We start from the raw sequence: 18277 nt of genomic DNA on the forward strand, positions 1-18277 counted from the left end.
GCCACAGGGCGTGTTTACACAGTGAGGAAGTGAGGGGACGGGGCCTGAGGTGACGTGTGCAAACACGTCCTGTGGCGCGTTTTGAGAGGTAGTTTTAATCTCCTGCCCTATTATATACTAGGGGCTTACAGAGGAGGTCATGCTGATCACAGGGGGACCCCAACCCATAGTGTATGTAGGCGTTTTCACTGTATTCTGAGTTTCTTTTAACATAGCACTGGCTCTAGGACTGGTTAGTCAGACTCCGTTACCACCAGTATCCATCTGAAAAACTTGAGGGTACAGGATTATTTTGCAACAAGGCTTCTTTCTGCTCTTCTGTTTGTTCTTTCTGCACGTTATCCTTCTTCCTGCACTTTTCTTCGTCTTTGAGGACTTCTGTTGCTTCTTTCTGCATTTCTTTTTTTTTCTTTCTGTGCGTTTTTTCTTCTTTCTTCACATGTCCTATCTCTGTAGGCATAGTTAGAAATTATCATTTAAAAAAACCTTAGAAATTCACTGAAAAAACCATAGGTTTCAGGGGCGTTATAGTTAGCTGGACTTTTCACTCGTACAAAACCATTGAAATTCCCCCGTTATAGTTAGTTCAGCTAACTATAACTCGCGCGCCCGCAATGCACTGCTGATGACGTCACATATTACATCATTCATGACATGGTCAGTGACATCACTCATGACATCACTGATGACATCATCCTTGTGATAGCTTGGCAGACCTCCTCTCCCCCTAATATAACCTTTGATACACACATTCAAAAATAGAAACTAAAAGTTTCAAAACAATGGACATACCAATATCAGTTACAACAACCTATTCAGTAAATCTAAGATCCACATCCACGCATTCACCAACAGTCCTATACAGTCACTCATACATGTACTCACTCATATGTACTCATACACCTATACATCCTGTTACACAACGCCACTCATCCATAGTTATTCACACACAGTCACTCATGCTAATAAAGAATCAAACATCCATTTACTTGCATATACAGTTATACACACACCACCACACTTACTTCTACAGAAACTTACACATACTTAGTCTTTTAAACAATCACTTATAGAAACACATAATTATTCATACAGGAACTCTTTCAATCACTCACTCTCACATATACTCACTTATATACACCAATAGTCAATTATACTAGTTTAAAACATATGTAGTTACTCATAAAGACACTATTGAGACAGTCATTCACTCACTAACACACCCATGCACACACTCATACACCCATACAGTCTTCAACACATACAAACAGAAAGTCACTCATTCATGCACCTATGCACTACGTAATACCCCCCACCGAACCATACAGACACTCAGACAGTCATACTGATACTCAAAAAACAACTAATAACCTATATAGACACTCATGTAGCTACTCACCAACCCATGAAGCCACTTATACACAAAGTGAGAGACTGATAAAGATATCTACATATTTAAACATTACTCACCAAGCCATGTATTCCCTAAGATACACTTAGTCAGTTATACAATCAATTTTTCAAAAACAAATCACCCATTTAGACACTTATATACCCATTTATTCTTCCATCGACCTTGAGATATACATATATAAAACATATTTAATTTTCAGAAAAACACACATTCACTGGATGATGTCATCAATGATGTCATCAGTGATGTCATGAGTGATGTCACTGACCATGTCATGAGTGATGTAATATGTGACGTCATCAGCAGTGCATTGCGGGCGCGCGGGTTATAGTTAGCTGAACTAACTATAACGGGGGAATTTCAATGCTTTTGTACGAGTGAAAAGTCCAGCTAACTAGAACACCCCTGAAACCTATGGTTTTTTCAGGATATATATATATATATATATATATATATATATATATATATATATATATATATATATATATATATATATATATATATATATATTCATTCACTGAAAAAACCATAGGTTTCACACATGTTATAGTTAGCGGAAATTTTACTGATAAAAAACCAATGAAATTCCCCCGTTATAGTTAGTGCAGGCAACTATAACTCACGCGACCGCAATCCTCTGCTGATGCTAATACTGTATTTAGACACTTATTTGCCCATGTCTTCTTCCATACATTTTTAGCTATACATATATTACAAATATTTTTTTTTCATAAAGACACATATGTCATCAGCAGAAGATTGCGGTCGCGTGAGTTATAGTTGCCTGCACTAACTATAACGGGGGAATTTCATTGGTTTTTTATCAGTAAAATTTCCGCTAACTATAACATGTGTGAAACCTAGGTTTTTTTCAGTGAATTTGCAAGGTTTTTTAAATGCTAATTCCTAACTATAACGTGTGTGAAACCTATGGTTTTTTCAGTGAATTTGTACGTTTTTTTAAATGCTAAGTTACTTTACGCCATTCGTGGCGTGCGCGCCCACTTAACGCAGTTAGTTCCGTGCGCGCTCGGTGCGCTTCGCGCACCGTGCGCGCACAGTGAGCACGCGGTGCGCTTCGCGCACCGCGCGCCCACTTCACACAGTTAGTGCCGTGCACGCACGGTGGGCACGCGGTGCGCTAAGCGCACCGCGTGCCAACGTTACGCTAGATGGGCCATGTACGCACGATGCGCTTCGCGCACCGTGCGCACATGGAGGACATATGATGCACTTCGTTTTGAAAGGTAATATTTGAATTTTTCGTATATTTTATAAGCCATGCACAAATGGTGCCCTTCGGGCACCATTTGCACACGGGGTGGAGAGAGTGTGGATAATTTTTTTTTTTTTTTTTTAAATATTTTAGTTTATCTCAGGTGTAATAAGCCATGCACAATTGGTGCCCTTCAGGCACCAATTGCACACGGGGTGGAGAGAGTGTGGATATTTTTTTTTTTTTTTAATTTTTTACCGTACGCGTACGGTAAGCGTAATCGGCGAAATTACCGAAAAAATAAAAATTCAGTTTTTGGCCTTGGGGGATCTTTGGGGACTCCCTCAACATGGCTATGTGTGTGGGAGCTGTCTAAACAGCCCCTTTACATGTTTGTGGGCTTTATATTTTAAAAATCACTCTCAGTGCGAGAGAGAAAATGGCGGCCGCCGCTTCCTGGTATCGGCCGATTCGAATGTTTACTTAGATCTAAGAGCCAATCAGAATCGCGCTCGCGCACGCCACCGTACGCGTACGGTAAGCGTACCGTAAGCGCACCGTAAGCTGGCTCAGATATATATATTGATTTAAAGGCTATTTTCTCAGAATCTACTGAACAGATTTACACCAAACCTACAAAGGGCACTTCCTTGACCTGAGGACTACCTCTCTGCCAAATTTCTAGTAATTCTGTTCAGCCGTTCGGGCTGTAGCCCTGTCTAAAGGTCCTATGGAAAAATGCATGGGAAAAATGCGTTTTGGGACCCCCCTTTTAACTCAGCCCCCGCTTGACGAATCCCCCCCCGAGACTTTCAGGGTAGGAGCGGAGCGTAGCGCCCCACCTATTTTGAAAAATTCGCGAGGATTCGTCGACCGGCGCCAAAGTTATTCAAAATAGAATGTTGCGGATTTCCTATGGAAACGTGGTCCTAACTATAACTACCTACTGGCGACCGCCAGTAGGTAATATATATATATATATATATATACACACACACACACACACACACACACACACACACGTTAGTATATTACCCATTTTTAAATGCAAACTGAAGAAATTGGCCCTAATAGCCTTCCTTATAGGCTGCATATTATTCTTGTTTAAAGTATTCTACAGGCCTTCCTGAAGAAAGGTGAACAAGTACACTTAAGACATTATTAAAAAGTGATCTGGGACCCCACATGTGGCGGGACTATTCTGTTCTTATGACTATCAATGGAGATCCTCTGAGAGAGACTCAACAGTAACATTTTGCTCCGCCAACTATAACCTGCATCCCACCATGCATGGTTTTGTCCTCACATATGTCTTAGGCTTTAGTCTAAATCAGAAAAATGTTCTTTCAATGCATTTAGGTCTGCTTTCAATGTTTAATGAAAGGCAAGAGAATTGCCTTTCGCTGGGTGCACTTTTATAGAGTGGACCTCTCAATCACAAGAGAATGCTTTGGAAAGGCAAGCTGGCTTTTGACTGATACGTAATTGTACTTTTTGAATGCGGCTATAGATGCTTCACCTCACACAACTGAATGGCCAGAGCACATGAAGAGCAGAATTCACATGTGCATATGTGCACACCCCATGATCAGGGCAAAAATGCACTCCTTCACAGCAAAACTCTTTTGTGTATCTCTGCCAACATCAGTTGGAACTGGACTTAAATGCTAAAAATTTAAGAGGGGTCAGAGCTAAAAGATTCTCACAATTTTTCAAATGATGTTCAGATGTTTCAAACATTTACTAGATTACACTACACCTTCCTGTTTCAGTACAACAAGTACAAACAAAAGGCACATCTAGGGCAGGACAATAACTATGCCAGATGGATTTACTCACCTCCAGACATTTGGTTTCATACTCCTTCATGGCAGTTATACACTGATGCTTGGTACTAATGTTAGTACTGACTCCACCTTTAACCATTGTGTCTGTGCCAGTGGGGGCCTGCAAAACAATTTCACAGAAAGATCTAAAGGCTCATGAAAAAATAACATCAGAACCAAGTCACCAAACCAGACATTTAAAAGGCGGCCAGGGGATGAATTACATTTCAGCAAAACCTGAAGCAATCCAAGAGGGGATTTTGTCATTTCAAAACACAAGGCAGGCAAGATAACAGAACAATACACACAACTTAAACATTTATTTTCGTGCCCATAAACAGTCTGATTAAACTGCACTGAATGAAGTAACAGGGTCTTGATCAAAGAAAACTCTACTTTTTTCATTGCTTGCTATGAAAATATCATAATCTGTGGAGCTTCTTTTAAAAGACTCAAAATAAGCAGTAGATGTACAAGATTGTACTACCTGTAACCTTTATCAAAAGGTATCTTTATCAGCTTATGAACACAGATTAGTTCTCACCCACATGCAGGAAACTGGAACACTTAAAACGCAGGAAGTTATCGGAACACAAAGCTGAAAAGATGGCGCGTGTAAAAGCAGTTTTTGCATTAAATGGCTACTGCTGGCTAACCAACCTGCTCCATCCAGGGCATTTCACTACACAAGACATCGCCTGTGCCTGTAGCCGAGCCATCAAAAAATTGTGAGCAAATAGTGGACTATCCAGAGCACAGTTGGATAGCTTTTTCAGTCCATGGGACTTAGTTTTCATCATGGGATGTGCTTTTAAGTATCCCTTCCGGTCAGAAAGGGCCTTGAAGTATCATGAACTGCAGTGGTAAATTAAGACAGTGGCAGCTGTTGTGCCTCGATTTATGAGCTTTGCGAGCTCTGGCCCAGAGTGCGTCACTAGATGTGAGGAAATCCTCTTGTACTAGAGTAGGTAGTAACTTGAGGGGGAGAGTCTCCAAGCCCTATGACAGAATTTGCAAGGAGAAGAGGGGTGGGCCAAAGTCACTACTGGAACATCAAGCCCCATAGTGATGTGGCGAAAGAGTGGAGATTCCATTTTGTCTGAAACTATTCATAGTACTGCTGGAAGCAGGAGAGGAGTGGCATGGACAACGAGGCATCAGCACTGCTGGTGTGACAAAGCTGCCTTGGAGTTGATATAAGGAACAACTAAAAGTAGTGACAGCAGACTGATCTGCCATGCACGCTTACTTTGTGATTAAGATCCAGTTTGGAGGAGTTACAGCCTGTGCGTGCCGCTCGGCACTAACGTGAGAGTTACTGTAAGTGGGTTTGGGGAACAAGAGGGTGCCTGCAGAACAAAGACAATGGTAATGTCAGTCTAATGGCTGGATTATGTTTGAAAACTGAATAAAAATAATGGAACTAAGATGTTTGAAAATTCCAATAAGCCTTTTCTAAGCCATACATGGGAAGATAGACCCTCAAGTAGACTCCCAAAAACCAATGCTACAAATTTAAGCTGGGTCAGAGAACAGATTAGCAAACATCACTAGGAGGACTTAACCTGCCTTTTGGGCACAATTTAAAGTTTGGCGGACGGGTTGCATAGTCACAAATGTGACAGATATTTCATCCCCCTTATTACAAGAGCGTTCTAGCCTATGAAACTTGCAATAATGTGGTCGGATATTACTCACGTTTGGTACAGAATATAGCTCCGCCAGATTCAAAACCAGGTTCTTACAACAGATATTCAAAGGCTTTTCAGAAATGGTTTACAGTTGCATCCTTCATGGATTGCTAACAAATACCATCTTAAACACACTTTTAACTTTAAAGCATATCACTATAGAACACTGTTCTGTTCCCTAACCTAGTTTTAAGTAGCAAAGTGACCTTTTACCTACATTTGTCCTACCTTGCTCTGCATAACCTTTTACCCAGTTATGTGCTGAATAAATGCAGATTGATTTCCCTGAATCTAGCCTCATTAATTATGTATGAGGGTTCTTAGTAAAATCACTTGCACATGACTTACATAACAGGCTTAACATACTCTGTACAAAAGTCATCCCCATCGTCATAGTCATCCTAGGGGGACAGGGCTTCTTTGCATAATTACAATTATTGATTTAGGCTCATCTACACAATCGTACTCCCCAACATAGATTCTAGTAGAAACCCTGAGGCTTCCATTTTGGTATAAAAGAATCATACCTTCACTAGGTAGACAAAGGAGACACTTCCATGCTGATAGAAGACACTGAGGACCCTGTACGCTGAAGCTTCAGCACGCAGCGGTCCGACAACCCTTGCAGGGTGTCCAACTTGTGACCTAGACTGGGTCTTGCATTCTCTTCCATCTGGTAATGGGGTTTTGCTCTTTCCCGGGGGATTCTTGGCTTCACACGCACATACATGCTAGGTACACGTAGGTAGGGTTCACATAGTAGGCTTACGCATGATTGTCATGTTTATATGCCATCATAAATTCACTGTTTTAGCACCATGGTAGAATTCTACATTCTATTTACTCTGTTGGTGCTTGTAATCTTTTACATTTGCTTCTGTCTATTGATTTTCACAGCAAACATGTTATAAACTAGAATGACGCTGGTTCAATAAATACTTATTGAAAACATCCAACGTTTATTCTGTGTATCGCTCTGAGACTAAGTGAGCACGATTGAGCAAAAAGTACTGTATCCACGATCCCTGAAGGGTCAAGGGGGGTCACGTTCAATGGTCACCAGAAACTATTTGCTCCTTGGTAAGGTTCGGAGGCATATGGTGGCACTGCGAGCTAGCTCTGCTATACACGGACGTATCATGTGGGGGTATCCGTGATCAGTCTAGACACCAATCCCTCAGTTTGTGTTACCTACAAACGCGCAGCACCTTTACATTTTTAGGAACTATACAACACTGTTTTCTTTAACGTTAACAGTCAAACAATAAATTCATGTCTGAAAAGGATGTGGAATGCACAATGGGAAACAATTTGTAACAAATGTTTGATACCATACCAGAAGTTAATACAGTTAGTAAAAGCTTTGGCATACAATTTAATGACTGGTGCAGTGAAGGAATTACCGAAATAGCTGTCCACAAGATTCATATGCTCATTGACCACTAACAGGCCAAGCAGAGCTACAATGATAGTCCACGCTCTAAATACACCTATACTCTAGATGATGCATATTCACTAAGTGAACAAAATGTCAAAGAAAAATGCCAGTGCACAAAATGTCCTAAAAGAAATACATATGTTGCAAAATAGTGAAACAAATACAACTGCACTTCTCATTCGGTAAGTTCAACTTAAAGAGAAGTAGGTTTGCTAACATTTGTGCATTCAAAGCACTATAGGTTTTATATACAAACTCACGTTGAATTTGATGGTTGTTCCAGTAGGGACTGCTGTAAAGCTGGTTGGTCCGAAGAGTGAGCCAGAAGTACCCCCAAAAGGATTGGTGGTGGTGCTTGTGGTTCCAAAGAGGCCGCCAGTGTTGGTGCTTGTCCCAAAGTCTATATATATACAAAAGAACAGAAATGTAGACAATTTGTACAAGTCATTCAACGCTGACATCCAACAAACTAGTAAAACCACACAGTTGAGGCAAGAGGTAAAAAAAAATATATATATATATATATATATATATATATATATATATATATATATATATAGTCTTTTTCACTGAGACTATGTAATGCTAGTATAGTTGAAAAGGCATTTACAAAGCAATATTACAAAATGGGCAAAATATGACTGAATTTGCATAATGAATCTATAGACTTGTGTAAATCAATGTGAGACAGCACTGCCAGAAAGAGCCTGGACTTGCAGATGGAGTCCAACAGAAAGGGTCAGAGAATCTTTTGAACTTAATGTGATGTAACACACTTGTAAGCCAGCCCAGTATGTTGAAAGGCTGTATGGCAGATGGGGAAAACATCAATGCTGCACATCAAGGACCTAGCAAACAACCATTTCACTAGGTTTAACAGAAACCCTTGGCTTGAGCCTACATCAATAGTAACAAACTATTAGCAGAAGAGATCCAATGGGAATTAATTTTATTGTGATAAGCATTTATTTATTCATTCAGCAATTTGCCGGCAGTTCCATTGAAGGGGGCATCTTTGGGGAATAATACATAAACATTTACATGGATCAAAGCGGAAGAAGGGTGGCGGGCAGAGAAATTTATAAAAATGTGGTAAAAGTTGTGAAGGAGGGTTCAAGGATTTTTCCTTTTTTTAACCTACAAAGAAAAAGTGCTCCCTGACAACAGTAGTTTGATCCTCCCAATCTAAGTGATTGCTGTATGGACATGGTGGAGGCAAGAACTATTGGTTTCATCAGTTGGAGGCTTAAATGAGGTAAAACACTGAGGATGTCCATTTTGCTTTGCTAAAATCTCATGCACTATCGCCAAACCTTCACTCTACAAATCTGCTTATTCAAGGACTTTGGCAGGAGCATTACTATTGTTAAGGAACTCAAATGACTGTACTGATCTTCTGCGTCATTTCCAGCAGCATGCATCGTGTGCCTCTGATCGCGGAGTTTGAGGGAACAAAAATGGCTCAATATAACAGTATATTTGGTCATAAATGCAGGAATCTGAACGGGTTATCTATGTAGAGGCCATAAGGACATAAAGACAGTCTGAAAATATCCAAACATTTCCTCACTATTTCCTTTCTGATGAATGCTGCATGGGTTAGAAGAGCACAGGACTCCCTCATCTGGGAACATGAAGGGAAATAAAAATCTGTTTAAAAAAAAAACCTCTTAAAGAAGGATAAGGAATGTTAAAGGCCATCACAGGTCACAATGACTATGGTAAACATTTCTTGTGTTGCTAGATCATGGATAAAACAGACTAACATGCATAAAAATTAGCAAAAGCAACTAAAATTAAATCACCATTTAAAACTTCAAAACAATGATCCATTAGACACTCAAACCAAACATTGCATCAAGTAAAAGTGGAAGAAAGTACATAAATATGAAGAAAGTACATAAATATGTAGGAAGGCAGAAAACCTGCTCGCTTACTTCCAAAACCACCAGGTTTCGTCTGTCCAAAGGCATTGCTCTGGGTTGAAAAGAGGCCACCTCCAGTGTTCGCAGTCCCAAACAAGCTGTTTGTGGTTCCTGTAGATGCTCCAAATCCAAAGCCAGTGCTCGTGGAAGTTGCTGGCTGGCTAAATGTAGTTGCACCAAAGAGTCCCCCTGAAAAGAAAAGACCAAAGTTATCAATGGAGGCAAACTGTAAATGCAATCCACGATTGTCCCGCATATTTAAGGAAAAGAAACTTTAAAACAAGTTACTTAACTTCAGTAATGCTTTCTGGTGAATACTCGAACCGCAGATGCCTCTCCTTGGGAATATTTCCCCAGGCATTATACTGTATCTACAAAAAAGGAAACAGTACTCCTCCGTGCTGGTAGGTGGCATTGTGCCATTTTGCACCAATGTCGTTCTGCTCAAGAAATGACCAGGAGGGTTGCATTTAGGTGCCACCCATGCACCGTGACGTCCGTTGCTTTTGAAGGCTTGTACATGCCCTCAGGTGCAGAGCCCACCAGTGTGCGCATCTCTAGTTTGGGAGACCTTTTTATCGAATTGTATTTATATAGCGCTTACTACCCCTGATAAGGCATTAAAGCACTTTTCATCAAGTAGTACGCTACTCCGTAAACCAAAGGATTAGTGGTGGATTAATATAGGGAAATGTGTAAAAATAAAAAGCCCATTCTACAGAACGGGGAAGTGGGAGGATCTGTGAGGAGGGAGGATCAGTGAGGGTAAAATATTCACCGGCAAGATTGTTTCTAAAGGTAAGTAACTTGTGCTTCTAAGCGATTTCTAAACAGATACCTCAAATTGTGAAAAGACACCAACGTATTACTTCCCCAAGCGGTCAGTTTGTGGGATGACTGACCAAAAAGTCTGAAAGGACAGAGCAGATAAAATGCCCTTTGACAGATCTGAGTTAAGCTAATAGGGATTCGTGAAGATGTGCACTGATGCCCATGTAGCAGCTTGGCAGGTCTCAAGGTCAGGCACTCCGTGTGCTAGCGCAGTCGTAGCAGCCTTGGCTAAAGTGGAATAAATAGAATGAGTCCTTAAACATTCCAGTGGCTGCTTCTTACCTCGAGCATAGCATTTTTTTTTTTTGCAGAGGACCACCCACCTAGGGATGGCTCTTTTCTGCACACCTTGCCCTTCTTGGCTCTCAAGTACCCCCGCAAAGCGCTGATCATCCAACCGATGGTCCCTGGTATAATCAATGTGCAAACTAAAGGTTACCCTGGGGTCCAAACGTTGGAGTCTCGCCTCAAGGGGTGAGTTGGGCAAAAGGAAGTCAGAAGGATGACAGACTGCCCATCATAGACTGTTGTAACTACTTTAAGCAGGTAGGCAGCTCAACTTCTCAAAACCAGTTTGTCTGGAAAAAATGTTGTATACAGTATGTGAGAAGGTGGTTCTAACCATCTAATCGGTCTGGATTTTTTGCTTTTTGGTCACCTGGTTTTTGACCTTTTCATGTGGGGGACCGTCGTAACCTGTAACGCACAAACGGTAAACTCATGGTAAAATCAACTGTTCGTGTTTTTCGCCAGTGTCTGCCTTTTAAGAAAAGGCCACTGCGAAGCAGCCAGGGTAAGGGGCAATTGGCTGGTTACATGTGAACATGTAGGCACACGCATGTACACGTGAGGGCTGCACGTGGGAGCGCAAGAACTGCGCACAGGAAGGCAGGCGCAGAACGGACTATGCAGAGTTGGGTAGTGACCTGGAATAGGCCTTATAATGTGGCTGTACACATGTAAGTCAGTGTGCTTCACTGTTTTTCTGTAGGGACACTTCATACTCTTATGGGAAAGACTGCCTTGCGGAGCAACTCAAGTTCTCTTTGGGGATAGAGACTACTGAGTCACACTGATGTACATTGTAACCTGTGTAAAAAGAACAATTCTGTTGAGTCCAAAAGTATATCTGTACAGCTTAAGGGTCATCCAGGAATGTAATTTCACCGACTCAGCGAAGAATCCGAGTCCAAGCTTGTTTTCAGCATGCTAGACTGGGTTAGTTTTCTTTCCAGCTGCAGGAACAAATGCCTCACCCCTCAAAGGAAGCAATTAACAGTGCTCAAGTCAGCTCTGAAGGAGTCCAGGATTGGGTAAACTACTCTGCAATCAGCCAACTGTGATCCTGTGCCAGGAAGAGGGCCTGCCATACTGGTCACTCCACAAAGAAGGAGTCCAGACCTCTGGAGCCAAGGCGGGGAAGGGGAGGCTCCTTGGAAGATTTATTGGGGAAAGGCCGTGGCAGTGAGGTGCGGAGCTAAGACCCCGAGAGCCCATATGGCAAGTGACTCCTGGGTGACACCATCTTGAGCTATCCCAGAAGACTGTGCAGGGAGGTTGGAGCAGGGGCGGAAAGTTGTGGCACATCAGGATAGGCCAGAGGTGTGGCCCTGCTGGACACTCCTGCCCCCACTTCAAAGGTCCTGCGCAGGGGAGAGAACTATCTTGGTTGTGCATTTCTGCCTGGCAATGGACTTGGAGGTAGGCACTATGGACAATTGGATAGATGAACCCCCCTGACTGCCATCAGCCCCCAGGACTCTGACCCCCATGACTAGTAAGGGTACTCCCCAGGACCACGCACGCTGGTCCCCTTACACCCCTTGAGGACAAGTTGCGGAAAAGACTGGGCTCTGCGGTAGGAGAGCGCGCAAGAGGCCCAGAGAAACCAAAGCGAAAGGCTGGCGCAGAGAGCCAGTGATACCAGCTCCCTGAAAAGTTTGTCCAACTTGCAGGCCAGAAGAAAGTGTGCCAGGTGGCAATGGCTCGCCGCCAGGAGAAAAAGGCAACCAGGACCATCACAAGCGGCCCAACAGGGCGCGAGATATGCCCTGTAAGGGTTTTGGTGACCTCAGACCTTTTGCCGGGGCTCTGCTGATATTTTAAGCAGTGGTCCCCCCCCCCCAGCAGTGGGCTGCCCCAAGGAAAGGCGGGAAGCACGGTCATGCTTTCCCCACAGAGTCTGAAGGGGCCCAGGACTCCATCCATGGGCCCTGAGAAGGAAAGTATTTGAAGAAGCGCCGTCGTGCCGACTCGCGAGGTGGCCTAGAACCCCATCACTGGGCCCCGACCAGAGAAGATGGAAGAGGGGGCCCAACCGACCAGCAAGCGTCTGCGTACAGGAGCGGGTAGACCAGAACCTAAATGATGGCTCCAGTGGCAGCACACGTGCACTGGCCAGGCGGAGAGCTGGCGAGGCCAGCCGGGGGTGGGTTCCCCGAGCTACTCTCCAATTGCACAAGTGCACATGGGGTGCCCAGGTGGGTCCGGGCACCCCGAAGACAAAGCAGCTAAAGAAACCAGCATCACGGCTCTCCCCAGAGCAGCGGGAGAGTCGCGGTTTACAATTTCACTGCCAAGCCAGAGGGGCAACCCACAATGCCCTGCAGGGCCTGGTCATATTCCTTTACAAAAATCCCTCGTTTTGGTTATGTGGTGGCCCCAGGAGAGCAGAGATACCACCAAAGGAGTAAGCAAGATGTAGGGGAGCTGCAGGGGCAGCGCAGCCTCCCACCATAAGGTTACAAAGATCCCACCCTAAGTTGGCGGGGATATTAGAAAGTTAACACCTCAAGGCGGTCAAGTGTTTCTCAAGCGTCTCCATGTTGAAACCTTGGTTTCATTATTGGGAAAATTACTCTCTATGGGCAAAAGTTAAGACGAACCAGTTGTGGCCTGAAAATGTCAATGTGAGTTTCACATTAAGAGACACCCTCTAGAGGTGAAAGGTGATAACTACTTGTGTATTTACTAAAGTGATGTTGTCCTCTAGGGACTGTGTGTAAAATGCAGTATTTTTTATTTTTTTATAAAAGTGTTGATGCTAGAAGTGAGAACTATAGTTGCATAAATGTGATTATAATTGTGTTGCTATTAGGGGCTATTCTAAAAGTGGTATTTCATGTTAAAAGTAACTGATGACACAAGTCGCCTACACATGCATAGAAATATTCTCTTGTGAATTCTCAAATGAAGTGATGATGCTGACAACCACTTATATGCCAAGTAAACATGCTTTATTGCCCATATCGCTTTTTCAAAGTGATATTCCATTACTGCATTTCTAATACAAGTAAAGGTTCTGACATCAAGCAAAACAATGGGGTGTTTGGTACCCAGTGGTGGACAAATGCGAACCCATTACTTGTGCAGGCCACACAACTAATGACCCATTTTCCTACATAAGGCAGCTGGACCGAAAGTACCAGCAGCTCACTCACATGAAGCACTGAGGTTATCCAAACCAGAAAGCCAGGTTTTTAGGGGCACAAGACACAGTGAACTACTCAAAAGAGGTGCACTTCAAAAAAAGTGAGAACCAAATTCAAATCCCACGGAGGCAGCGAAAAAAGATTTGGCTGAAACTGATGTTGTAAATCGTTAAGTTATCTCATCCCAACAGGTGATTTAAACTAAGAAGGCTGATTTAGTAACCACAAAAAAGCAAAAGAGCCTAGTAATATCCTTTAACAGTGGCCAATTCATGTTCTTGCTGGGCCAACCACAAAACTCCACTTCAGACAGCCTGACAGATGTCACACCAAGCCACAAACTTGTTTCAACACCTGGCTTACAGCAATTTCACAGATGTGCGCCTGGCTGCCAGGATAACATCAATAACTTCAAGCAGACGATTGAAAGGGACTAGCTTCTGCAGCTCAATCTTCACACATGGAGGTGCCGAATGGGAAGGCCCAAGATCAGGATCATGCCCTGTTGCTGCAACTTGATCAAAGGACAGATTCTCATGCCTAGAAGTTCAGATAGCACAACATCATGGTCCAATCCGGAGCTACTAGATGACTTGGGTCTGGTCGGTCTTGATCTTTTTCAGAACTCAAGACAAGACGGATAGCAGCTGGAAGGAATACAAAAGTCCAAAGCTCCATTCTAGGCAGAATGAGTCTTTCCTTTTTGGAAACTCCAGTGCACAAAAATGCTGACATTAAGCATTCTCAGCAGTGGAAAAGCGATCGAGCCAGGGTTATACCAATTGCTGGACAACGCCCTGCGCCACCTCCAGTTGTAACTGCCATTTGTGATCCACTAGGCATTGGTGGCTTTGTTAGTCTGCCCTGGCATTTAAAAATCCCAGCAGGTGTCTCATGACCAGAGAAATGCCCTGGCGAGTCAACAACTTCCAGAGTCAGAGCTTTCTTACAGAGGAGCCAATACCCCCAATCTACCCTACTTGTTGCATCACCTCATGGCAGTAATGTGGTCTGTGACAACCTGTACTAGCCTCCCCTTGGATAGTAGGAGGGCCTTCAATGCCATGCGGCACCTGAACTCCAACAAATTGATGTGGAGACTAAATGTGGCCAGAGACAAGCGTCCTCTGATCTCCGCCTCTCCGAGATGGCCTCACTAGCCCAGTAGTAATGCATCCATTACTACAGACAGCTCTGGGTGGGGGTAGGGAGAGGAGTTTTTCACTGGCCCAATCAAAGGCTAGAAGTCACCATTTCAGGCCGCTTCCAGTCTCATCCAAAACCTGAATGCAATCCGGTTTCCTGGTGCTGAACCCAATGGGGCGTCTGGTCCCTATGCAGAGACTGCATGAGATATCTTGCATGGCTGACTAGCATCAAGCAGGAAGCCAATAGTTCCAGGAGCCTCAACGCCATTCCCACAGAGCTGCAAGACACAGGATAAAACAGCAGGATCATAGCCAGTGTCTTAGACGTTAGTAATGAACCTCAATGATGTTAGGAGGTTCATCGTTGTCAGGAGGTGTACAACTCTGGGGCAAGTCTCCCTTCAACCGTCAGTCTAGGACTAACACTCAACCTCAGAATATGCACTGTGACCACTGCAGTCACTAGAGGGACACTGTTAAGGTCAAAAGAAAGCATCACAAACTGAAAATGCTCCTAAACCACCGTGAACCACCTGTGGGACTGCAGAATAGGAACATGGAAATAGGAGCCCTGCTGGTCCAATGATACCATCCAGTTGCCAGGATCCAGGGAAGAAAAAAACCTTGGTCAGCAGAAGAACCTTAAATTTGTCCTTTTGAAAGAAGGCGTTGGAAGAGCAGAGTTATAAAATAGGACAAAGGTTTCAGTCACCAGTACAAAGTAGCAGCAGGAGTAAAACTCTGTTCCCTACTTCTAAGAACCCTCTATGGCTCCTTCGGCCAAAAGGACCTTTACTTCCTGCTGCACAACGGACATTTCTACTAGCCACATTGATGACGGTGGTAGGTGTTTAAGGGTACAAAGAAATGGGAGGGTGTAGCCCGGTTTACCAAATTGGAGGACCCATGTATCCAAAGTGATGTCTTGTTAACCTTGGAAGAAATGTTAGATCCTGCCTCCTACTGAGTGGGTGTGGGTTGAAATGGACAGTAAAATGTTTGAGGTTATGGTTGCCAGAGCTGCACATTGTCCCCGATGCCCTGAATGTCATCTCTTGGAGCTACTGTCTCAGAGACAAAATAGCTGAGAAAGCTGTTGTGGTGGCAGCAGGGAGAAACCATTAAGGAAATTGCCTTCCAGCATTCTGAACGTCCAACAAATAGGAAGTGCCAGAGGAGATTAAGGGGGGTCAGTGTCATCTGCATCCCCTTGGCCATCTAGCAACTGTTGCTTGAAGTCTGACCCAAAGAGATTGTGGACAATTTCCCAATAATTCCTTTAGGAAGTAGATTCTTCACCTGGGACGGTTCTAGGACGTACTGACCCACTCTCCTAGAACTCATTCTATTGACAGGAGTGACTCCTGAAGAAGTTTAAGGGAAGGCAGTGGTGGAGAACCCAGGGTCACCAGAGGTAGCGCTGTAAAAGATGAAAGTGAGCAGCTATAGGCTCACTCTGAAACACTCTGAAATCCAAAAGATTTCTTCTTTGAGGCACAGATAGACGGCCCCTTCACTGGCAGTAGCAAAGGTCTGTTTAGTTTGCCAGTGTAAGTCTAGAACACCAAGTAAAACATGAGAGAACTTTTCCAGTTCCTACAATGAGAAACTTAGAATTTTAACTTCGGAATATTACACTTTAATACCATTGCTTTAGAAAGATAGGATCGTGTATAAGGACCACTTTCAATCTTTTCACCCTACAAATACCATACACAAAGGAGTTCTGGTCACAGCTGGATTATTTTTAGACACAAGATCTCCACCAATCCCACCCTGCATTATTTTATTCAAAGAGAAGTCTACATCTTTACCAAGTGCATTATCTTACTGGTTTAACTGCTTAAATGTGGCGAAAACAAACTTTCAAATGCACTGCATTATCTTGGCGGTTGATGTGAATGGTTTGTCCACAGTATTTTCAAAGAAAATCCTTCTGGTGCCGGTAAAAAACAAAGTCTGGGCCAGAGGAAAATGTGTCCCTCTTGTCCAGTTTATTTTCTCATCTGTATGATGCGAAGTAGGCTCTGTGTGGTGACATCACACTGATGAAAGTGAGACCAATCAGTATCTTTAGACGCCAACTGGTTTTACTTGGATCAGTGCTAGTGGGCTCACTTTTCCCATGCAAGCTCTAATCAACAAAGAAAAAGTACCACTGAAATGGCACTGTAAGAAATTGGATTACTAAACTGGGATGGGGCACTACCCACCTTAAGGAATAATCACAACCCTAGTGGGTGTGAACCCTTAAAGTCTCTAAATTAACCTGACCTCAACCCTCTAGTAGCTGTGGCACAAAGCAGATAGGCTTAATTTCGAGGCAATGTGTAAAGTATTCATTCTGTATCAAAACAGTAATTAAGTTGAAATGCAAAACAAAAATCCGAAACAAAGTTAGAAAAATAGATTTAAAAAAAGAACGAAATGACAGCAAAATGACAAGTCAAACAAGGTGTACAGTAAAAAATACAAATTTTTGAAGTAATTGTAGTAGGAATAGTGTCAAAAAGCCTAAATTGGTGTGACATCCTGTTTGGGTGGGGTCTTAAACTGGGCAATCCTGATGGGCCAGTGTGTGTGTGTAAGAGAGGACAGTGTGTGTGTGTGTGTGTGTGTGTGTGTGTGTGTGTGTGTAAGAGGACTGTGTGTGTGTGTGTAAGAGGACTGTGTGTGTGTGTGTAAGAGGACAGTGTGTGTGTGTGTAAGAGGACAGTGTGTGTGTGTGTAAGAGGACAGTGTGTGTGTGTGTAAGAGGACAGTGTGTGTGTGTGTAAGAGGACAGTGTGTGTGTGTGTAAGAGGACAGTGTGTGTGTGTGTAAGAGGACAGTGTGTGTGTGTGTAAGAGGACAGTGTGTGTGTGTGTAAGAGGACAGTGTGTGTGTGTGTAAGAGGACAGTGTGTGTGTGTGTAAGAGGACAGTGTGTGTGTGTGGAGGACAGTGTGTGTGTGTGTAAGAGGACAGTGTGTGTGTGTGTAAGAGGACAGTGTGTGTGTGTGTAAGAGGACAGTGTGTGTGTGTGTAAGAGGACAGTGTGTGTGTGTGTAAGAGGACAGTGTGTGTGTGTGTAAGAGGACAGTGTGTGTGTGTGTAAGAGGACAGTGTGTGTGTGTGTAAGAGGACAGTGTGTGTGTGTAAGAGGACAGTGTGTGTGTGTGTAAGAGGACAGTGTGTGTGTGTGTAAGAGGACAGTGTGTGTGTGTAAGAGGACAGTGTGTGTGTGTAAGAGGACAGTGTGTGTGTGTAAGAGGACAGTGTGTGTGTGTAAGAGGACAGTGTGTGTGTGTAAGAGGACAGTGTGTGTGTGTGTAAGAGGACAGTGTGTGTGTGTGTAAGAGGACAGTGTGTGTGTGTA

General features: G+C 43.3%; 1 protein-coding gene across 7 annotated transcripts in view; it reads right to left on the minus strand.

Moving 5' to 3' along the window:
* Positions 1-18277, minus strand: part of NUP98 (nucleoporin 98 and 96 precursor) — a 791668-nt gene that overhangs the window by 666918 nt on the left and 106473 nt on the right. For all 7 annotated transcript variants that reach the window (XM_085623457.1, XM_085623456.1, XM_085623459.1 and 4 more), the window contains 3 exons: positions 9523-9699; positions 7846-7985; positions 4470-4577 (listed from right to left, as the gene is read on the minus strand). In XM_085623457.1, the coding sequence (XP_085479583.1) occupies positions 4470-4577; positions 7846-7985; positions 9523-9699 (425 nt within the window). The remainder of the gene's footprint in view (positions 1-4469; positions 4578-7845; positions 7986-9522; positions 9700-18277) is intronic.

The sequence above is a fragment of the Triturus cristatus genome, chromosome 8 (genome assembly GCF_964204655.1).
Source record: "Triturus cristatus chromosome 8, aTriCri1.1, whole genome shotgun sequence".
NCBI lineage: Eukaryota > Metazoa > Chordata > Amphibia > Caudata > Salamandridae > Triturus > Triturus cristatus.